Source organism: Fulmarus glacialis, unplaced genomic scaffold (assembly GCF_000690835.1).
Source record: "Fulmarus glacialis isolate BGI_N327 unplaced genomic scaffold, ASM69083v1 scaffold861, whole genome shotgun sequence".
Lineage (NCBI taxonomy): Eukaryota > Metazoa > Chordata > Aves > Procellariiformes > Procellariidae > Fulmarus > Fulmarus glacialis.
In genome coordinates this window covers 7,670-25,209 of record NW_009192184.1, presented here as the reverse complement: position 1 = coordinate 25,209, position 17,540 = coordinate 7,670, and the positions used below count along the sequence as shown (strand labels likewise).

Here is a 17,540-nt window from a genome sequence, read left to right as displayed (position 1 = left end):
CCATCCCACCGGAGGGGGGGGTGAGTGAGCGGCTGCGTGGGGTTAAACCACGACAACATATGAATACAAAGATGCAAGTATTAACAAGTAGCATCCTAGGTGGCACACAACCCCTGCCTTACCCCCGTCCCCTCACCACAGGGAATGCGTTTCATCTGCTGGGGTGTTGTTTTTTGGTTGGGTTTTTTTTTTGGTTGGATTTTTTAGGGTTCTCCCCCCTCAAAATTTCTTCAATTTTCATAGAATCATAGAATCATAGAATCATTAAGGTTGGAAAAGACCTCTAAGATCATCGAGTCCAACCGTTAACCCAACACCACCATGCCCACTAAACCATGTCCCTAAGCGCCTCATCTACACGTCTTTTAAATACTTCCAGGGATGGGGACTCCACCACTTCCCTGGGCAGCCTGTTCCAAGGCCTGACCACTCTTTCAGTGAAGAAGTTTTTCCTAATGTCCAGTCTAAACCTCCCCTGGCGCAACTTGAGGCCGTTTCATCTCGTACCATCGCTTGTTACTTGGGAGAAGAGACCAACCCCCACCTCGCTACAGCCTCCTTTCAGGTAGTTGTAGAGCGCGACGAGGTCTCCCCTCAGCCTCCTCTTCTCCAGGCTAAACAGCCCCAGTTCCCTCAGCCGCTCCTCATAAGAGCAGCCACTCTAGTACCTCCTGGAATAGAGGTTCACACTATTTCAGTCTCCATCCTTCCCCTCCGCCCAAGAAGACCAGAGGGAAGACACAAACTGTCCTTGTAGTAGAATACAACTGGTAACAGAGTAAAATTACAAGGACCCAGCAGTTGTCATTATCTCAAAGCAATGCTTCTGAACCAGGAACGATTTGACTTCATTTTTACTTCTAGCTGCAAGTGCTTAGCCCTTTCATCAGTTCCTTCCAGTCACTGGAAATAATCTAAACACACAAACATGCTAGCCAAACCAGAGAGACTATCTGAAGACCAAACAGCCTGCAGTAACTGCAACAAAGAATTTCACAATCTGCAGTATCCCACCAAAGCTTTTCCTAGATAAGAAACAAGTGAATGGAGCCATAAGCTTTAGAATAATCTCATGTTTTCTAGGAAAGAAGACCATGTACTTTCTATACCCTAAACAATCAGCCACACACAACCATTTGGTACCACCATATTTTACCAACACGTAAGCTTAGAAGAAAGCCACCATGACATAGCCAGGTACAACTTAGGAACATTTTACCTCCAACTTCAAACAAGCTGGGAAGAAAACAGTATCAGCTCAATTTGCACAGCACAACCTTTTGACCTGTTATGAGAATCCTTTAGAATAAGGCAAAATATAGATACTGGAAGTAGATAATTGCCATTTAACATGTACATAAAGTGTTTTGTCTCTCTTAGCGAGCAGCCATCCTCCAAGTTCCTCCTAGGCAGAACGTCCTTAAATTTCAAACAGACTGCAACCACTAATAAAGTTTTCAGACATAAATACATCTACAGTTTCTGTCCTGATAGAACTACATGGTTTCACTGAACAGTTTAAAAAAAAATTGTTAGGCCAAGACAATCCAAGAATGGGCACAGGGATAGTATTCAAACTCAGGGGTGGCTGTGGGAAAGTAAACTGTACAAATTGTGCTGGCATAAACTCATTCTCTTGCATAGACCTCTGACCTCTGTCTACGTAGCGAGGCTGTGGTGTACTTAAATGTGAGAAGAGTTTGGAGGTGGAGAAGGATTATGTTAAAAATAAAAGAATTACCCACATCCTCCTGTTATTCTGACTGCCTCACCATCCCAGCTTTCAAAAGAATAAAATCTTGCAAATGCAGATAAACTGTGTCTGCGGAAAAAAAGAAAAAAAAAAAAAGGAGGGAAAAAAAAAAAGAATGAGGATGTAGAAAGGGCTTACCATTGCGTTCCTCAGGTCTAAGGCTCTTCTTTGCAACTTCTGCCAATGCCCCAATGCCAAGACCAACAGCTAGTCCTTTAAAATAAGAAGAAAAAGACACAGTCAGAATGAAAAAAACTTTCTGAGCCACATACAGAGGCATTTTTTGTAATTAACCTTAAGCCACACGGTCAAATGCACAGCGGCAAAACAGCTTGATTAGAACATCCTGGCTTTTGCAATGGAGTCATCTTCAAGTTTGACACAGAACAGTTTTCTCCTGTACTTCTTCAGCCCAGCATGCCAGCCAGGTATCATAGGCTAGGCCAGTCTGGGATGTCCGGCTTTTATAAAGCATGTCAACAAGTGCTACTCAGAGCTCTGTGCTCTGGCTAAGGCCCTGCTGTAGACTCAAATCACAGAGTTTAGAAGAAGGGAAGAAAAAAAAAAAATCTCACAAACATGGTTCTCAAAGTGCAATTCTCAGGAAAGAATAGAATCCCCCTCACCCCCCACCATGCCACCACAGTAGGGGCAAGCAAAACTATATTTAGATGAAGCCACTGCCAGTAGAGTTTAGGGCTCTGTGACCCTATTGTCTAAGCATTCAGGTTTATTTGTGTGCATTAGCTGTCTCTGACTTCCACGTGCTCGTTGACTATGATGAACAGAAACACGTTTTTTCTGAGGCCCACCTTACGCAAGCAGTGTTGTAACCTGCAATTCCAAGGAGCTGTGCTGGGGAGTAACCCCGCACAGCAACAGTAAGACCATGAGACCAAACACCACGCTCCATGAGCACTATCACCCTTGCAAGCAGTGAATTCTAGGGCGTTGTCTCACAGCTACAGATTAAGCTGCGACTACAAAAGAAGCATTATCTGCCTCCACTAACCTGACCAAAGCCGCCGGAAGATTAAATGAGACACAGATCTAATCATGCAGTAATCCGTAATACCAAAGGTCTCACTGCCTTCCCAATTTCAAAATATTTATTTTTCTGGACAATAAATGACATGGGCAACCAGAACAGCTGGTGTTCCTTCACATCTCCTCAGCAATGGTGCATCCCGCCATGGCTTACTCCCACACTGCTAGCAGTACTGGGTGTGCATGTTTTCCAAGCACCCCAAGCCCTCCTTGAGGCACTACGGGACAGCTTCCCAGGAAAACCAGGGGATGCCGAGCACAACGAAGGAAACATGGCTGACCAGCACGTGGCATTTTGTGCATGTGTGCAGGAGGAAACGCGTTGCACACGTTTTGTAGTCTCAGGTGAGGAAGCCTGGGCACAACAAGTTGAACCTCATCTTGCACAGTGAGTTTTTACTCTCTCCCATCAGGTAATTACAACCTCACCTCTACCAATAAAATTTCAAACTTGCAGTGTATGTCTGCTTCAGAAACAGCTCCATCTTGCAATCTTGCAGACTACGTGCACTGGGTCAAAGAATCCAGCATACAGTGAAGCATGGGGCACAGGAGGCCACAGTGACATTACAAGGCCTTCGCGAGGACTGCTTCCAGGGCCTCTCCCATGCCATTCAGCTGTTAGACAACCTTTCATCCTCCATTGCACATGAATGTTTTAGAGCATATGACTACACTACAGAAATCCACATTCAGAAAAAAATACAACTTTCACAGCATGCCATGATTTTAACAGCATAATACTTAGATTAAAAAACCCTGAAATAATTTTGGGGGGTTTTTTGTAAGTTTTCCGTATTTTCTGCAGCTTTTCCTATGGAAGTGTGGCACTGAAATGCCAAATTTAAGCCTAAGGAAGTCTGCTGTTACTAGCTAACTTGTGCAGATCCTTCAATAGCGCTAAGCCACACATGACCACTGAGCAAGTCTTTTGCACCAGAAATCCAGAGATTTTATTAGCTGAATGAGAAAAATATCCCTAGACTCCACAAGAAGCTCTTGAAAAGTCTCTTTGCATAAATAATATCTATTAAAATGCTGATACACAGTCATCTCCAAACAGATCCCACAGGCGAGACAGTAACTTGGAGCAGAAAGTACCGAGAGTCAGACAGGAAGCCAATGAAGACAGATATCTCATCAACAAAATGTGATTTTCTAGACTGAATACCACTCACGGAGCACTTCTGTTGGCCTTGATGCCACTTTCACCACCTCCAAAGCAATGCTCCCCATCAGAAATCAGCTTGGTCGTTATCAGAACTAGGCTGAACTGGGCTGGCAGTAATTGGTTCCGAATTAAATATATTGCATCTCTTTCTAAAGGCTCTACGTTCACTACTGAGACTTACTGCCTGTACCTAAAATAGAATATATCGGAAGTTTCTGATCTCTCTTCATCATTAAGATACAAACCACTCCAAAGGCAAACGAAAGACTAGGAACCAGATTCTACCCTGCCTTCCAGAGTAAAGCTGGAGAAGTTCTAGCACGCTCCAAAGCAGCTTGTGTTTTACATCAGTGTAGGCAAGTTCGGACTCCAAACAAGTGTGTGTCACACCTCCCCTCTCATGGCCGTACACAGTTGAGCATCTGAACTAAACCATATTGCAGACTATGCTAGAAAAAGGCCTTCTGTTATAATAGCTCCTCTTAGAATTTGCTCACTGCTCCATTCTGTCCAATTTGCTAGAAAATGAACTCCAATCATCAGTCAACAACGGTTTCAAATAAACTAAAGCCAGGCATAAACAAGTCCACTGTTAAACAGCTGCTAAAGTTTAAAGATCTGAAGTTTAAACAAAGGCTTCAAGCATCTTCACACTACAATCACAGTGCACAGCAGGATATTTAGCTCAGGGCATTACATGAAAATGCAATGCAGCATTCCTACCTCAAATGTTCAATAACTACCTGGAAACACCTCAAGGCATATGCAGCCCTGCTCTAAATATGGTAGCAGGAGGGTAGATAATACTCTTGGGACTATGCAGGATCATGTCCATCTTGGGTGTCTGCTGCTTCTTAGCAATCAACCCTGCAGAATTGAAGTCAGCTGTATAGGTAACCTTCTATCACCAAGAAACAGGTGACAATTCAAAGTTCTATTTCTCACCAAAGCAACACCAAAACTGAATGTCCAGGGCTTAGGAAAAGCTGCCACTTTTCAGAAGTCTCAGTTGCTCACGTCATACCTTTGTTCTTACCAAGTTATTATCAGAAGAACTATGAAATTAGGGAATTAAATAATGGGCTAAATTCCTCATGGCTCTAACTCCATCCACTAACACCAGTGCTAGGGATTGCTCTGACCCTGAACTTCAGGAACGTATTACCTTCTCTTTTACCAACTTGAATGACATTCACTGTGGCATTTGGAGCACAAACAGCTCACATAATAAAAACCAGTGTGGAAAACCTCACCTTTCCTCATCTTACAAACCAGACTAACGCTCTAGGGTTCAGAAAGCAAGTACTAGACAGGAGGGCTCAAAGCCACACCACTCATTTCCTGAAATGCCACTCAAATTTGTTTTCCAGACCTCTTCTGCACACCCACCCATCTGAAAGGCTGTGGTCTAGGCTTGTGTTATTTGAACACAAATAATGCCTGTGTATTGGGTCTGGCTGAGATAGGAGTTAATTTTCTTCACAGCAGCCTCTATCATGCCATGTGTTGGATTTCTGACTACAAATGTTGATAACACACCAATGCTTCAGCTGTTGCTGGACAGTGTTTGCACAGCATCAAGGCTTTTTCTTTTTCCCACTCTGCCCCCGCAATGAGTAGGCTAGGGGTGGGCAAGAGGCTGGGAGGGGACACAGCCAGGGCAGCTGATCCAAATCAATCAAAGGGATATCCATACCATATAACATCATGCTCAGCAGTAAAAGCTTGGAGAAAGGAGGATGAAGAGGGGGACGTTTGGGATTATGGTGTTTCCCTTCCCAAGTAACTGCAACAGAATCTGAGGCCCTGCTTCCCAGGAAGTGGCTGGGCATCTGCCTGCCGATAGGGGGGAGTGAATTAATTCCTCTTGCTGCTTTGCTTGCACATGGAGCTTTGCTTCACCTATTAAACTGTCTTTATCTCAACTCCTGAGTTTTCTCGCTTTTGCTCTTTCTATTCCATCCTGCTGCGGGAGGAACAAGTGAGCGGCTGCATGGGGCTTCACTGCCAGCCAACATCAACCCACCGCACACTGCCAGCCGTTCACCTGTTACCAGGAACAAGTCATCCCTCCAAAGAACCTGCACAGCTGTAGAACAGCACTCTCTTTCTCTGGGCCACTAATCTACTGACCTTGCACAAGTCACTCCTGACATCCTTCATTTTCCTTGTCTGCAGGATGAGTACTTCCTCCAAGATTAATCATTTTGGGACAATTTTCAGCATCACTGAACAGCCATGGTTCGGCACCTTGGAAAATAACATCCTCAAGCACCTCTAGAAAGTCACACTCCTGCATTTTGCACTTTATGCAGACAGATTATTTCAGGCCTGGAAAATGCCACTTGGTTTTATACCAGCAGAGTGCCTCTTCAGACATTTTCCAGGCATCTCCAGCACCCGTTACACTTCAAACCAAGCCCATCAAGAGATGATCTGGAATCAGTTTTGTTCAGGAAGAATCCTCTTGCTCAGCAACTGACACAACAAAACAAACAGGAGACCGATTGGGCTGTTATCACTCTGCTCAGCCTGCTAAGCACAGGGGTGGGCGAGACTCTCCCCTGGAGCAGCCTGTGCCCTGGTGTCAGTCACGTCAAACACTGCAAGCACCACACAGAACACGATGCAAGCTGCAGAGAGTTGTGCATCGATTTCCACTAGCTTTCTGAGCATTAAATGCTCACTAGAAGAAAGCCACACTCACTTGTCACTCACGTGACAATCTGAATCCTGTAGTTGTCAGTCCTGTACATACTTTAATAACCTATCTCAAGAGGCTAGTGCTTTTTTTTTTTTCCAAAATTGCTATAATCACAATTAGATCTAGACTTCACTGCAAGCTTCCTGAATTTTCTTTACTGCAAAAGGATCTTATTATATCATTAAAATAATAAACTCACAAACCAGGAATATGATTAAGGGACACAGAAACTGCTTAAAAAGTCAAATGATGCAAGGAAGGGAGAATGGAAATAAAGAAAAGATCAAGAACTGTGTGGGTGGAACTGATGACCCATCAGGCTACAAAACAAGCACGGAAAAAAAACCTGCAGAAAAATCTGTTTTACCAATTCCAATCCTGTGAAGAAAAACATATAAAAAAAACCCACAAATAAAAATCAAGGATGATATTTAGTACTATAAATACAGCTACCAGCAGTCACTCCAGCTGCTACAAGAAGCATACAAAAATACATATAAAGGACAAAGAAATTCAGCAGAGGATCTTGTGCTGATTACAGAGAAACATTAGCTCAGCATCACATGTAAGCATTGAAGAAAATGATCTTCAATCTTCCCAGCAAAATGTTCTTTGCTCCTAGAAGAGGTGACAAGCCAGGCAAACTCTGCAGACCAAGTATTTCTGCCTCCTGTTACTAATTTGTCCATCACCCACCAGAGTGTCCTGACACCACAGCTGAGAGATCAACATTGCCTGTAACATTAGGGGGACAACAAAAAACATGCAAAGACAGGAGGAGGAATGATTCAAGCGTGAATGGGATCATGCCAACAGCATGGGAATTCAGCTATCTGAACCGCAGGCATAGTTACATGAACTCTGCTTTTGACCTACTCAACATCCTTGCATCTTGTCCGAGTATGAAATTATATTCTTCTAATATGGAAAAAAGAAAAAAAGTGGGTTTTATCCTACCAAGAAAAGTCAGAGTCAAATGCTAGTTTGACTGGTGTGGAGGTGGTAGTGGAAGAATCCACCTCAACCATTTTATTTCCCACAATGATTTCCGGGGGTCTTCAAATGAAGATGGCACCCCAAAGCACACAAGAAACAAATCGCCCACAAAAAGCTTACTTGCTCTAAGCTACACTCCCTCACAGATATGCAGCAGCCCTTAATTATTTTCAAGGCAATGCGAACAGGAAGCTGGTAGAGCAGGAAATAATCACCCCCTCCAAGCCTGCTATCCCCTATTTAATTCTGATCATTTCAATGTCCTAGGAAGCAAGGACAGAGCTGGGTCATAACTATTCCACAGGTGAACAGTGACATCCCCTGCAAAAGAGCTACTTCCAGCTGTCAACCATCATCCCTCAGCAGCAGCAGGTGCTCCCAAAACCCAATTATGTAATTGGAGACTCATTAAATCATCCTACACCTTATTTCTGACTTCCATTGAAAAGGCAAGACAAGAGAAAATGCATGAGAGAACACACACTACACAGGCACAGGGAACTTTCAACTCACCTACCACTGAGCTTTGAAACATTTAGTTTACTTCAAGCTTATCCTGCCTTCTCTAAAAAAAAAAAAAAAAACAAACAACCATTAAATTGGGTTGGATCTGAGGAAAGCAAAAATCAATTCTCACCTCAGTTGGAAACTGCCTCCTATGCCCTCTGAGACTCCCTTAAATCAGCCTCACTCTTCAGCTTGCAGACATTTTTAAAAATTGTACACGTTACCTCTTGCATCACTCCTGAGAATAATACCCAGAAAGGACTGACAGTGAGGACAGCAAGTAGCTAGGAGAGGCACACAAGTACTACTTTCCCCTCCTCACAATCTAGGAGGAAAACAGTCAATCGTAAGCCAAAGCTCACCAACAACTTCAGAAGAATCAAAAACAGGTAAAAGTGAATGGTATACTGCAGCTCTTGCCATCAGCTAATGTTTCCTGGTTTAAGCATTTAAAATGCTTCATAAAGATGCAATTTGAAAAGAACATTTCTCATCAGATAAGAGCCAGTCAGGAAAAGCCACATTAGAATTAGCTGATGGGGTTTCACAATTGCACTGGCTCTCTCAAGGCCATGTGCAGGTCAGAAAAAACACTCTAAACCTGAAGCAAACAGCAAGCAGGAGCTGCTCCTCACTATCAATGGAGTCCCTCTTTCTATGCAGTTCTAGAGGCTGTTTAAAAGCTCGTATCAGTCTGGATCAAGATCTGAGCATTAAGAAGTGTTCCTTACAGGTAGTCCTTCCCACATGGGGCTGCCCATACTACTTCAGACTCACCACACCCTCAGAAGCCTCCTTCAAGCATATCCAGCCTAACAAAATATTACCAAGGGATTTCTTAAACTGGAAAAAAACTACCTGTAGGCCACATCCGTTGTTTGTTAGCCAATAGTACTGACAGTACTATTTCTCCTTGCTGTTGCAAGGAAAAATTCAGAGGGAAAGATAAGCAATGAATGCTAACAAGAGATTGCAGAGATTGGAGAATCTGAATGCCATTTTTGCAACACAATGTCTCCCCAAAAGCAGTCTGAAAGCTCTGTCTTGCCAGCAATTTCAATCATACAAAACAGAGAACTGGAAGAGAAGGGCAAGGCCAAAAAAATAGATGACAAACACAGATATGACTGGGGATGCTGCTTATAAACAATCTTTCTTTCTTACTCTCCCTTTGTGGTTTTGGTTTGGTGGGGGTGTTTTGTTTTGGTTTTTAACCTGAGGTTAGGAGAAGACAGGTAGTTAGTTATATTTCCCCTTGAAGCATGAGTCAGCCTTTCCTCATGCAACAGCTTTGGGTGCCAAGAGCTGGCGCATACAGCAACAGCGCTGGAATTCAAAGTGCACAGCAAATTTGATCATCTGCCACTTCACATCCACCAGCTGTCAGCAAGCAGCCACAGATAAATTCAGAAGATGACAGTTAAAAGTGCTGTGACACCTTCCATAAAAATCAAGGCTAGATTAGCACGGAGACCTGTATGCTACTAGAGCTTAAAAACAAAGAAGTCAAGTGAGTTTTGAAGTGATGCCTTGTTACTCCCAAAAGCAGATCATGAATCCTGCCTCTCTTTAAGGAATACGAAGCATGCTGAGAAGCCAGAGCACCTGCAATGAACTACAGGGTTAAAGAGATCTGACCAGCATTAAAACCTTATGTTACCACAAAACTCACTTGCTGTTTATTCCTGCACTGCATAGAATCAGTCCTTGCCCCCAACTCCTCCTAGTGTGCATATTACTCTGACAAAGAGACACACAGATGACGAATAATTGGTTTTTTATATAAGAGTTGATCTGAATTACATTCGACAGGCTATTTTTCTTTCTTCCGGGATCTGTAGACAAGGGTGTCTACTTTGCACATGTGCTTCTCTATCAAATTTTGTGGAAAAGAATCACAAGAGCCACAAGGGCCTAACATGCTACTTGGGAGACACTGTTCACAACCTAGATAGGCTACTATCATCTCAAAACACTACAGTCAAAAAAAAACCCCAACAGAGAGACTACTCATCTAATAATTAGCTAAGTAAGACTAGCTGTGATCATCTTTTCCACCTGCAATACTGTGACAGTTCCCTTTTTCTCAGGAACACATTAAGTCCTTTGACAACTTTGGATATAAGACATTAGATAAGCACCATCTGTTAATATTACTGAAGATATTTACCTGCTTTTTAACACAGTAAGTCCCATTCTGCAAATAAAATTCACATAGGTTTCAGCTAGCTTGATCTTACAGCTCAGACTTTACATCCTTCCTGGGAGAAAATGGTTTATAAGCAATGGCCAAATAAATCAAACCTTGACTATTATCATCTCCCCACCCTCAAAAATCAATACCAAAAGGATATGTTTCATATTTAACCACTGTTCAGAGAAGTATCAAGGATAAGTTTGGGAAAAAAAATTATTTAAAGTCACAGCTGCTCCAGCTGTCTATGCTTGACAGTAGCAGCATGCTGTAAGGACTAGAAAGAGAGTTTCCTCAATAAAGTGAAATGACACATACAGGACCAGGGTATCTGTGTAGGCTGGAGAACAACCAGCACCTCACTCTCTCCCTCTCATTAGAACAGCACAGCCCAGTACGTGTTACCATGAAGATGTGCAGTTCTACTATGGACTCCCAAATCATCTGCCCTACACTCTTAAGAGTGACTTTTTTTTTCCATTTCAGAACAGATACACAAAAACTAAGCTCCAGGAATATATCAGCCTGCCATCTTAAGACAAATGAAAACCCATGCCAACTCTGTAGTTCTTGCTTACAGGTAGCTTGCTGAATGCATCTGAAAGGTCTGTTTAGGTGGGGAGATTTTTTCTTTGCCATACTATCACAGTAGCAGTTAGATATGATAGAAGAGTGACAGAAAACAGGATTCCAAGTATAACTTCATTCTGACTAAAGGCCAAGATCCATAATTGTAATGAAAAAGCCCAAATCAAGCTCTGAGCTAACTAGCTGTTTGTGGGAAAGCACTTTGCTATTAGCAAGTTTAACTAGAAAATAGAACCAACTAATGCTGCAGCAGGAGCACCATCATAGCCAGCCATTAATCAGTACGTGCAAGCGTAGTGACTTCGCAAACGTGGGTGTGCAAACTGACCTCCAAAGTTGGCGAGCCGTCCGATCCTTGTGACAGGAACCTTCCTCTCCCGGGCCCGCTCACTGAGCTGCAGCAGAAAGAGCGGGAAAGGAAAACAAAACAAAAAGAAATCCACAAATGAACTGGGCATATGGTCAGACACCTGCAAATTCAGAGTGCAACTCTGAAAGCACTTGAACAGCTCTGTGCTACAGAAAGCTTTCTTGAACACCGAGCCTTATATATGTGGAGAGATTTTCAAGTGAACACACTGCAGAACAGACACACCATGAACTGAAACATACACTAAACGGAGGAGTAGACAAGAGGGTGGGAAAGATAGAAGAGCCGACAACCATGTTTAGAAACCCCATTTTCACTTTCACCTCAGCAGCCCTTACATTTTGAACTTGAAGAAGCAGCGTAATTGCCAACCCAAACTCCCTTCCACACATGGAATTAAAACTCATGGAAGGTTATCAGGTTGACACTATTGTAGATAATTCCCCTACGCACAACAGCTGGAGCAGCAAAAGCATACAGTTTCATCAAAGCAATATCCTGAGTGAGTGAACCCACAGTAGCATCTGATACCGGGTTTGGGGAAGGAGGCAGAAGGTCAGAGCAGATGGCAAGTATCTCCACTGTGAATTCTGCTGTGGGCTTTCTGCGCTGTCTCACACAAGGGCATGAAGCACTAAAGCAACAACTGCTATGCTACTCTCCAATCTACTAATGCTCAGGGCAACATTCCCTCTACCTCTAGAAGGACTGCAAGACAGTATACAGGAAGCCACAGCCTTCACTGAGAGGAGCTTAGGTCCAATTCATTCTTCACAGCCATAAAAAAACCAACTAGCTAAAGGGAAAAGGGCCCTTCAAGGAGAAGACAGACTCTTTAGGTCAGTCTTCAAACCTTTGTAGCCTACAGCTGTCCCCACCTGCTCAACATTTCACGCCAAAAACTGGGATGAAATACAGACCCTTCATTACTGTAACATGCATCAATAAATACATTGAATCCTCATAGTCTAGTGAATGAAAGGAGAGCTCCTGTTAATATAAAACTGAAGTCTAACCCTATGTATGCTTTTTAAACATCCTCTCACATCAGAATATCCAATACAGAGGGGGCAGGTGTGAAAGGAGAGCCTGAAAAGCTATTGACAGAATAAATATCACGGAGATCAGAGTTAGTGAGCACTCACACTTCCCTCTTTTGCCTCCACAAAAGGGAACAGCAGAAGCGGAAGAAATGAGAGAAACACAGGAGAAGGTGAGTAAGGACAATCCAGTCTAGAAACCATAGTACTGAGAATCCTTAATTTTAAAAATAACATACCATCTGTTTGTAGGGTTTCTGCTCTGAACCTGTTTTGGCCTGTCTGGCTTTATCAATATCTTCAGCTGTTAATCCACTAACGGAGGAATGGTCTTGGTGAAAAGCCCTATTTTGTCCAAAGGCAGCAGCAAAAGGATTTCCAGGGTCCCTAAAGCCTCCAAATAACCTTGCATCCATTTTGGGAGGGAAAGGCTTCTGACTCATGCCAGAATCTCCAGTCTCACCAACACTTCTATAAGGTCCATTCGTAGTGTAAGAGTAAGCAGGGCCTTCACCGCTGTGTTCGTGAGGCTTGCCGGGGGCAGTGGAGAAGTCCATTTGAGCATCTGATGGCTCTCGGGCTGAGAAGTCATAGTCTTTCCCAAAATCCTCAGTGAGATCAGTTAAGTTCTCCTGCTGTTTGCCTAGTTCCTGCGAACAATAATAGAAATACTTTCAGAAAAGAACTTAAAACCCGCTCCCTACCCATGCGTGGTTCTCAGAGATAGGCATGCAGCTAGGCTGTCATGCCTCCATAAGTGATTTGTAGAGACTCTGGCACTGCAGACATTCACAGTAAGAGGAAAAAGGAAGAGACACTGGGGACACCTGGGATCACTGGCAGTCTTTCAACCCCACTGATGGGACAAATTTGTTAACAGCTTCTCAATACCCACAACTGGAGACACCTTGTTCTACATACACTGCCAGGAAGGGTCACTAATTGTGGAGTTCACTAGAAGCAATACTCTGCTCAGAAACAACAAGTGATGGGAACTGCAATATCACATAAGATACACTTAGGAGGGATAACAAAAAGCTAAACCTCATAATATTCATTTCTTAGCCCTGCCATGTTCCCTCCTCCCATCCTGTCCCTAATCATGCAATGTCAGCTCTTTCAAGCCCAAAGCTACCCAAAGAAATACCAGATACCTACTTATACGCAAAGTAAGTTCAGCCTTCCATGGCCATGACATAATGAACTGCAAAACACATTTCATTATTCAACCACTAAACTATGGCAAGGTTTGTTGTCATCCCAAAACAAATAAATAAAATTCTGTGCTTGAAGCAAGGATAGCAGCATCAGACACAGGAACACTCAAGGCAAGCTTCTCCCAACAGTCTTTTCTGTTCTGTCCTGACCTGCAAGAGCTGCCCCACTAAGTCCAGATACTTCCCACCACTTTTCAATGTAGAAAAAAACAAACACATAAAGTCAGCAGCAGAGCATTATCTCCTCTATTTACTTGTTACTTGGCATATTCTAGTTACCCATTGCAGCAGCAGCAATACCACGGAAGAACTGATGACTATTACAGCCAATCAACATGACTTTAAATCCTGCTGTGGTCAGGCAAGCAGGCAGCATATTTTAGACTCTTTCCTAAACACTAATTACATTTCCCTTCCTTACAGAAAAAAACAGAACATGGTCTTTCCTGTTATTCAGCAGGTCTCATGCTATTCTGAACCTCAACATCACAGCGGGGGGGAGAGGAGAAATCTGTTTACACATGAGGACTGTGGCCACAATACTGACTGATGATTTCAAGCAAGAAGGCCTCTCTACTTCCATACTTAAATTTCAAAAAGCACGTCAGACAGCCAAAACCCTGCCACAGATCTAGAGAATTGAAATACAGTCACTTAACATAAAAGCTTTCCTCTCTTCAAAACAGAAAATGTTGCAGCTTCACACTACAGGTTTCTCACTGAGCCCTGCTTTGGCAGCAGCTTCTCATGCAACTCACCCACAGAACACAGGGCAAGTCTTCTGCAGGTGTGCTTGTGGGGCCTCTCTTGTGCAGAGAAACATGCACAGAAACAAGAGAACATCATCCCTCTCTCTCTTCTTGGATGCAAAAGGAGGACAAAGGCAAGACAAAGCACTATCCTCAAACAAGCACACTTAGGGTATTTCTATTGCAAGCTTAAATAGAACCAAGGAAAACAAAAGCCCAGATTCTAGGACTGAAGCTACAGACTGCCATGATGGTCTAAGCTCGTTGCATAAAGAAAACCATCAAAACCTCACTCATCAGTTTCTGCTTCAAAAATTATGATCTGAGCTACACCGTCTTTCCAAAGGATGATAAAGGATGATCATTTTTCATTAAGAGAAGTTCTTTTCCTCAGACAATCCCCATGTTTTCAAGAGATGGCAACACAGCAAACGTGAAGCTCTTATAAATCCATCCCCATGTCTGATGACAGAAGCTGCTGCTTAAAAAAAAAAAAAAAAGAGTCTGGCTTTTCTTATGTTTCTCATTTGAAAATCAGTTCTGAAAATCCAGCCTGGGCTGTAAGTGATGAACATGCAAACACCTGACCCTGAGCCATTCTGAAAAAACATCCCGTGCACCAATTCCGTCAAGAAAGGAAGCACCACTGAGGTAAATCCAATTCACTCTAGCAGAGCTCATTCACTTAGTCAAAGGAGCAGTAGATCAATGACTGGAGATTAAAGAACACTTTAAATAACAAAGCTGCTGGCCAATTTTAGCAAGAGCTTGATCTTTGACAAGATGAGGTGAACACCACACTTTTCATTTTAAGCATGTCTTAAATACTCAGTAAGGGAAACAGAAATACTCTGCATTAACATTCCCCTCCCGTTCCTGTCCAAGCACCTACTGCACACCGCAGAAATCCTAGAGAATTCCCAGAGCATTGCAACATCTGCATTATCGATCCAGCATTTCAGAGCTAGGTTCTAGTTCAAGATGCAAATTCCTAGCCACTCTCACAAACCCAATAAGTACCTGGAGAAAAGCAAAACATCAGACTAAACTGTGCACAAAGAGCTTTGCTTACCTGCATTTTCCCCAAGGCAGAACTGAACTGTTCTTCAGCAGTGGCCTGGAGAGTCCTTGCAATGGTAACTGCATCGCCCCCAAGGAGCACCTGCTGAAGCTGTCCTGCTTGGGTTTCTAGGATTGCTTTACTAAGCTTTGTCAAGCCTCTCATGACCATGATGACATCACCCGCCATGACTGATGTCTTTCCGTGCTGAAAGATGAAAAAGAAAGGAGGGGGAGAGAAAAAAAAAAAAAAAAGAAAGAAAAAAAAGCAAGAGGTCAAGGAACAAGTTTGCAACCAGTTTCAAGTCACCTAAGAGCCAGTAGCGTATCCCAGACAATCTCCTTCCGCTTTGGCAACCAGCCACCATGAGAACTTGTTTGCAGTTCAGATAGCACACAGGCCGGCTTGAATGACAGCTAGTTAGCTGACCTTACCAGGCAAAGCGAGAACTCTCCTTATGACTGTTCATGAGTTAGGATAACATTCCAGGATTCCACACAAATATTCAAGTTACTATTGACCAGGGGAAGCAAAGACAGGTAAATGTCAGTAACACTGCAAATATGGTCTTAATTCCTTCCAGATGTTGAAAAGGATTAAAAGCATTAGTATTTGACCTTTAATTATTATCAGGCCCTGGAACATATTCTCAGTGCCTGATAGCACAGATGAAGTGCACTGACAACTGTCACATCCCATTCCTGCCCTGGAGCTATGCCTGCTTATTTTACATAGGCAAATTTCTTCAGCCCCACACCAATCAGTAAGCTTTGTCTGTCCTCCAAGAGTAGTCTGCTCAGTCCCCAACTTGTAGCTCACTCTGCTACTTCTAATTGGAAACTTAAGTACGCTTAGAACACCCACCTACCACAGCATTTGCAAAGTACTGCACTACTGTGCTAAATTTTTGTCGCCAGTCCCCCTTCCTGTTCAAGAGGCACTCCATCTCAGACTCGTAACAGTCTGTGCAATTTCAGTGTCTTCAAATACACGAAGGATGCAGGACGGAGCGTGTCTGAGAAGAAAAAAGTTCCACCAACTCATAGAATCACAGAATCATTAAGATTGGAAAAGACCTCCAAGGTCATCGAGTCCAACTAACTCCTTTATCTCAACCTAGAACCAAGCTCAGGACACCGGCTCTGCTACATCACTGTGGTTCACGTAAAAGAAAATCAGTAGTGACTGGAGTGCCAAAACCATTTTGCAAAGGAGATTTTCACCTGCTTATTTCACTCATCTCCCACATCTTTAAAGCACAGTCAGGGTCACCGTTCCAGGGCGGCCCAGTTGCACGTCCTCCCACCTTTACTGACACAGAAGAAAGAGGCATGCAGTTGGTACAAGATGCTGACTAAGGTTCAACCTTACCCATCTAGCATTCCTGTAATGATTTGGAGAAAAAAAATGTTCTGGCTGCAATAGGTACCGAGCACTAGTCTAAGGCCACATATCTAAGTTATTTCCTAGGTAGGTACACAGGTACCAATTCATTTTTAGAAGATAACCTGTCAACACCCACATATGCACTACAACTATAAACGTTAATACACTGAAGTGGTACAAGTGATCCTGAGTCAAAAGTACACACGGCACTACACCCTGCTGCAGATCACAAACAACTGAATCCAGTTAACCTTCTCGGGAAACACAAAGTCTGTCTCACAAACATGTATCAGTCATGCAGGAGAAGTATGGACTGCTACAGCTAAATTTCTGGGTAAGTACACAATTTTGCTGCAATCACACAGGAGATGCATGGACTGCAGCTGAGTTTCAGAAACACATTATTATGCAAATGCAGGGTAAACCCCAGTTACTGGAATATTTGTTCAACAACTGTTAATCAGTGATCAAAATCAGGAACAACCGCTGTAGCCAGGAATTGAGTATTATATGTTACATGCTTTAAGTACAGTTGTTAGAAGGACAGTCAAGTGTTCACAACAAATCTGGGCTTAATGAGTTAGCTGTAAAAATAAAAAGTGAAGCCCACCCAGGTCATTATTCTGCAGTTATCTTTACAAGACCTATCCATATGCTCCAGACCTGTAAGAAGTGTTATTCCTGAATCTCTCCAGAGTTTAATCACTAGGGTTGGTTTTAACATTGTATAATGCACTTTTAAACTTGAAAGCTGTCTG

General features: G+C 43.0%; 1 protein-coding gene across 1 annotated transcript in view; it reads right to left on the bottom strand.

Moving 5' to 3' along the window:
• ADCK3 (aarF domain containing kinase 3) overlaps positions 1–15,585 on the bottom strand; it is a 36,591-nt gene extending 21,006 nt beyond the window's left edge. The window contains exons 1-4 of the mRNA XM_009586968.1: positions 15,409–15,585; positions 12,610–13,020; positions 11,289–11,355; positions 1,892–1,966 (exon numbers count right to left, since the gene is read on the bottom strand). Coding sequence (XP_009585263.1) covers positions 1,892–1,966; positions 11,289–11,355; positions 12,610–13,020; positions 15,409–15,585 — 730 coding nt within the window. The remainder of the gene's footprint in view (positions 1–1,891; positions 1,967–11,288; positions 11,356–12,609; positions 13,021–15,408) is intronic.
• Positions 15,586–17,540: the final 1,955 nt, after the last annotated feature.